Below are 5,333 nucleotides of genomic sequence, written 5' to 3'. Positions count from 1 at the left end.
CCCCGCCGCAGAGAAAGGACCTGCCCATCACCGAAGATAAATGAAAACTCCTTGGACCGCTGTTCGTTCGAGTCGATTTCTTTCCTGGGCATAACAACTTGAGACCAACGAGCAGGAGCAGGACGAGGATGAGGACAAGCAGGGGCAGGGGCAGGGGCAGGGGAAGGAGGACGAGCATGAGCAGGAGAGAATCTCACCCGCCATCCACAAGTCGCATGCTGTACGTCATACGTACTCGATCGCCCTGGCATGAGAAGCTCAGCGAAGGCGAGGAGAGCAAAGAATGCTCGTTTGACTCCATCAGGATGATCGCAAAAATGGAGTAGCGGGTGAAGTAGGAGTAAGAGGAATAGGAGAGAAAAGTAGCAGCAGCAGCAGCAGCAGCAGCAGCAGCAAAGAGGGGGGGGTTTGGGGGTGGGAAGGAGGAGCAGGAGGCGGAGGAGGAGGGAGCTTTGATCTTCACCGGTTTTGGGAATGTCTTTTCATCTCCTGCCTTCTTATGGTTCACCTGCACGGCTACAAGCATGTAAGAAGAGAAGAGAAGAGAAGAGAAGAGAAGAGAAGAGAAGAGAAGAGAAGAGAAGAGAAGAGAAGAGAAGAGTAGAGAAGAAGAGAAGAGAAGAGAAGAGAAGAGAAGAGAAGAGAAGAGAAGAGAAGAGAAGAGAAGAGAAGAGAAGACGAAAGGAGAGGAGAGAAGAGAAGAGAAGACGAGAGGAGAGGAGAGGAGAGAAGAGAAGAGAAGAAGAGAAGAAGGGAGATGATCAGAGGAGAGATGAGAAAGAGGAGGAGGAGGAAGAGGAGAACAGACACGAGAAGAGAACATGAAAATTGAGAATTTACCATCTTGCTTTTGTTCCTTGCTGCCCTCCCGGAGATTGCTCTCACGCCCCCATCCTCCCCCTCCTCCTTTCCCAACTCCAAATCCACCACTACTTCCTCCCGCTCCCCCTCCTTTTTCTCCCCCTCCTGCCCCTCCTCCTCCGAGTCCTCCTCCTCCCTGACGCGCTGGGTTGATGAATCCGAAGCCTTTGGGCATCTCTCCTGCTCCTCCTGCTCTTCCTCCGAACCCGAACCCAGCATGCTGCTTCTTTGCCGGCTCCTTCTCCTCGCGCTCCTCCAGGTAGTCGAGGAAGTGACTTGCTCCCAGCACCGGCTCCCTGAGAAGGCCGCAAACAGGGCGCGTCCCCCTTGCTGTCCTCCACAGCTTCTTCTTTGTCATGCACACCACCTCGAGAAGCAGCTGCAGACTCTCTCCCTGCTCTTCCTCCTCACCCTCTTCCATCTCTCTCATCTTCCTCTCTTCCTTTCTGCCAGCTGCTGCCCGAGCTGCAGCTCGAACCAGGAGGCGTCGCAGCCATGCGTTGCGCAGGGCAAAGGGATGTCGGAGGAAGAGCAGGAGCTCTCGAACGAGGGCGTCAGATTCCTCGGAGCTGGCGGACCAGCTGGAGTTCTCGAGGACGAGGAGGGAGCTCTCGAGGAGGAAACGATGATCCACCTCCATACTCCCCTGCCGTGCCTTTGCCTCCTTCAGTTCCTCCACGTGGTCCATCAGCTCCTGCAGCCGCACGCTCCCGTCCCAACCCCGCATGTCGAACTCACCGTGAAGGAAGAAGGATCGCAGAAGCTGTAGAAACCTCCTCCCTGCCGTCCTCGAAAACTCCTTGCGTCCATCCTCCTCCTCCTCCTCCTTCCTCCCAGTCCTGCATGGCACGAGGGTCTTGAAGGAGCGCATTGCAAACTGGTAGGAGGCTTCTTCTCTCATAGCAGCAAAAAGTCTTCCCGCCACCCTCTGCGAGGCTCCTCCAGGGCCGAACAGCAGGAGCGCCCTCCTGGCCATGCGAAGACTCAACGAGCTGCTGCTGTCAAGCAGGAAGAGAGCGGCCTTGACCATAGGAGGGAACTGGTAAGGAATCCTCTGCAACAGAAACTCTTCGGCCACACTGCACGCTGACTCCTCCTCCTCCTCCTCCTCCTGCCTGACCTCCTTGAGATGGAACAGGGCGCTGCCGTCAACGACACGGAGGGGAGAGGAGTGGACGTCCTGGTCCTCGACGAGATCGACGTTGGGAGGAGAAGTCACTCCAGTGACTAGCGCGCGTCTCAGGAAGTAGATGCTCACCTCATCCTCCGTCCGGAACACGTTGTCGAGGAGATGGAGGGTGCTACCAACGATGATCGGGGAAGGATGATCAAGGAGGGGGAAGAGGAGGAGGAGAAGGTCACGATCCCCCTTCACTCGGTCCGCACAGACATCCATGACGGAGAGGAGGGCTATCTTCACGCTCTCTTCGCTTCTCGGCAAAATCTCACAGAAGTATTCCTTGAAGAGCAGGAAGACGGAAGCGTTCAGACCCACCAGGAGCGCCACGACTGACGCGACCCTCGGAACCATCCCCTGCCGCAGATGAGGAAGGCAAAGCAGCGAGCGGAGGAAGGAAGAGGCATGCTTGTCGTCCCTCGCCTCCTCTTCCACAGTCTGTCGAAGGCAGGACAGCAGCAAGTTGCTCTGATAGGAGGAGAGGTGAAGAAGCTCGGAGCAGAAGAGCTGACATGTCACTCTCACGCACAGCTCCACATCTGTTCGCATGATCTCCATCAGTTCCGCCTCCTTCTCGCCGCTCTCATGCTCCCTTTCTAACCGAGCCAAGAAGCTCGTAATCTCGCCACGGAGGTCCATGGAGCCGCTGAGGATGAGCTACAACAGTGAGGAAGAGACGAGGATACGAGATGAGAAGAACGAGGCGACGAGGCGACGACGACGACGACGAGGAGGAGGAGGAGGCATAGTCGCTTCTGCCCCTTCTCTTGCCATCGCTCGCTTCCCCCCTTGCAGCATTTTCGCGGCCAACCAACTCTTTTATTGACTGAAAAAGAAGGGCAAACCGCATTTTCAACTGCCCGACACTATTTCGAGCCTGCCTCAGAATTACTTGCTGAGTGCCGCGGCGGGACACCCGGCAGTGCCGGGACTGACTCAGCCCGGAAGGACTCAGAGTCAATCGGCGGCCCCCGACAGCCTCGGAGCCCGGCCTCAGGCTGCGGCCGGGAGGAGTCCGCCGGCCCCGGCAGGACTGCGCCGAGTGTCGCGGGGATCCGGCGCCGTCCGGCGGCCGCTCGGCCCTCGCCTTCCTGACTCCTGGTAGACTTCAGCCTGGCAGACCGTGAACGGTGGGACTGACTCGATCATCGGATCACGAGGCCGGGCGTGGCCGTGAGAGGCCCGGGGAGCAACTGAGGCAGTGCCGCGGTAAATATGGCTGATGGCAACACGTTTCATGGGATCGAAAGGCCTACTAGCTGGACTCAAGCTCACTGGTTGCTCGAGCAGAAACGCCAGTTCCACGTCTTTGGCTTTCCCAGGCCTTGAATGCGAAACCCGATACTCTGCTCAACGTCAGCTGGGGCAGGCGAGAAATGGGTGGATGAGATACCTGCAGCTGGTCGTGGTCGAGGATGTTGCGGCCGTCAAAGATGAAGGCTGGCTTGCACATGGTGTCGAAGATGCGGCGGTAGTCGAGATCTCTGAACTGCCTGAAGTAGCGATGCTCAGCCGGAACAAGCGAGCAAAATTAAGAACAAGGTGGAAATGATGGACATATCAGAAAGGACGAAGGGCAGGAGGGGGAGAGGGAGGAGGAGGAGGAGGAGGAGGGGAAGGGGGTAAACAGGAAAGGGACAAGAGTTCTCACTTCCACTCGGTGATGATTACGACAGCGTGTGCCTGTTGACAAGCTTCGTAGGCGTCTGAACGTGCGGTGTGTAAGATGATGATAGCAGCCGTCAGAGAGGCAGGAAGAGACAAGGAGAAGGGAAGCGAGGGGAGTCGAAGGAAGAGGAGGAGAGGGGAGAGGAAGGAAAAGAAGGGAGGGGAGGGGAGGGGAGGGGAAGACATCCGAGTGAGAAACCTTACCTTTGACAACTGTGAGTCTGTTCGATTTGTCGAAAGAAGCTAAGTCCCTGCGGATCTGACGGAGAGAGAGGAGGGAGAGGAGAGAGAGAGGAGGGAGAGGAGAGAGAGAGGAGGGAGAGAGGAGAGAGAGAGGAGGGAGAGAGGAGAGAGGAGGGAGAAGGCGGGAAGGGCACAGGCAGTGTCAAAACTTGTGTAGCTGAAGCTTCACAGCACCTGATCTTCTGTGACCTCAGGGTCGAAGACAGTGACCTGACCAGCGTAAGGAAGTGAAGAACTTGGAGGGAATGCGAGCAAGGAAGAAAAGAAAGCAGAAAGAGATCAGCAGGAGCGGGGGGAGGGAAAAACTACGGAAGAGGGTGTTCGAGCATGAGGCCATGTCTACGTATACAGCAAGGAGAAGAGGAGGACCTTGGCGTTCTCGTTCAGCATCGTCCCGCAGATGTCGATCGCCGGCGACTCGCGCGTGTCTCCAGTGTCAGCCTGCACGAGCATCAGAAGCGGCAAGAGCTCGAGGGGTTTGCCTTGAAGGCGAAGCCGAGGACAGCAATCTTCTTGTCGTTGATGGTGTTGAACCTGAGGACGTGAGAAGCCGCAGGAGGAGCGAGCACCGCTCACATGGTGTCGACGATGAGCTTTCCAAAGCGTCTCTTCTGATGGTCGTTCATGCGGATGACCTGCAGAAGAGGAGAGGAGAGAGGGAGGAGCGACAAGACCAAGTCAGCTGCTGCCCATCACGTTCAGTTCCCATCTACCTGCAGCCAGTACTCGGCGACGTCAGTGAGGCCAGCGGACTGGCAGAGGTAGACCAGGTTTAGAATGTCCTTCTGAAAGCAAGAGCCTCCGAAGCCGGGCCCGCACTTGAGAAACTTAGGGCCGATGCCCGGATCAGAGCCGATGGCAGAGGCGACATGGTCGATGTCCGCTCCTGTAGCCTCGCAGAGCTCCGAAAGAGCATTCACGGATGAGATTCTCTGCTATCAAAGTCACACAGCACTTGTTCAAAGGAAATGAGGAGGCGGGTGGTGCGAGGGTGACCTGAGCCAGGAAGGCGTTGGCTACCAGCTTCGAGAGCTCAGCTGACCAGACGTTGGCTGCAGGTATTCGAGTGAGGCAGCGAAGAGAGCAAGGCAAGAGGATCACATTTCACGATCCTCTCGCGCGGGACCCAATGAGCGTAGACTGAGGAGAAGTCAGACCAGAGAAGACAAAAAGAAAAACAAGGTGGAGAGAGGCGAGGTAGGGAGGGTGGGGGGAGGGAGAGAATATGAACGGCTGGGTTACGGTGGAAAGTGAGCAGTGAAATCAAGAAAGAAGGAGAGAGTGAGAGAGTGAGAGAGGGAGAGGGTGGGAGAGGGGAGAGGAGGGAGAGAGGGAGAGGGAAAAGGAGAGAGGGAGGAGGGATGGGCTCCCTGTAGGAATCTCT

General features: G+C 57.0%; 1 protein-coding gene across 1 annotated transcript in view; it reads right to left on the bottom strand.

Annotated features, from left to right (window-relative positions):
- Positions 1-2,890: 2,890 nt before the first annotated feature.
- Positions 2,891-5,333, bottom strand: part of GUITHDRAFT_159567 (UDP-glucose 6-dehydrogenase) — a gene marked incomplete at its 3' end in the record, with an annotated part of 3,918 nt that continues 1,475 nt past the window's right edge. Inside the window, exons 10-19 of the mRNA XM_005833957.1 lie at positions 5,051-5,089; positions 4,946-5,001; positions 4,663-4,881; positions 4,526-4,584; positions 4,432-4,483; positions 4,319-4,390; positions 4,119-4,159; positions 3,432-3,531; positions 3,344-3,384; positions 2,891-2,915 (exon numbers count right to left, since the gene is read on the bottom strand). Coding sequence (XP_005834014.1) covers positions 2,891-2,915; positions 3,344-3,384; positions 3,432-3,531; positions 4,119-4,159; positions 4,319-4,390; positions 4,432-4,483; positions 4,526-4,584; positions 4,663-4,881; positions 4,946-5,001; positions 5,051-5,089 — 704 coding nt within the window. The remainder of the gene's footprint in view (positions 2,916-3,343; positions 3,385-3,431; positions 3,532-4,118; positions 4,160-4,318; positions 4,391-4,431; positions 4,484-4,525; positions 4,585-4,662; positions 4,882-4,945; positions 5,002-5,050; positions 5,090-5,333) is intronic.

Source organism: Guillardia theta, assembly GCF_000315625.1.
Source record: "Guillardia theta CCMP2712 unplaced genomic scaffold GUITHscaffold_27, whole genome shotgun sequence".
Taxonomy (NCBI): Eukaryota; class Cryptophyceae; order Pyrenomonadales; family Geminigeraceae; genus Guillardia; species Guillardia theta.
Note: the sequence above shows the minus strand (reverse complement) of the source record. Positions and strands in the feature narration are given on the sequence as shown.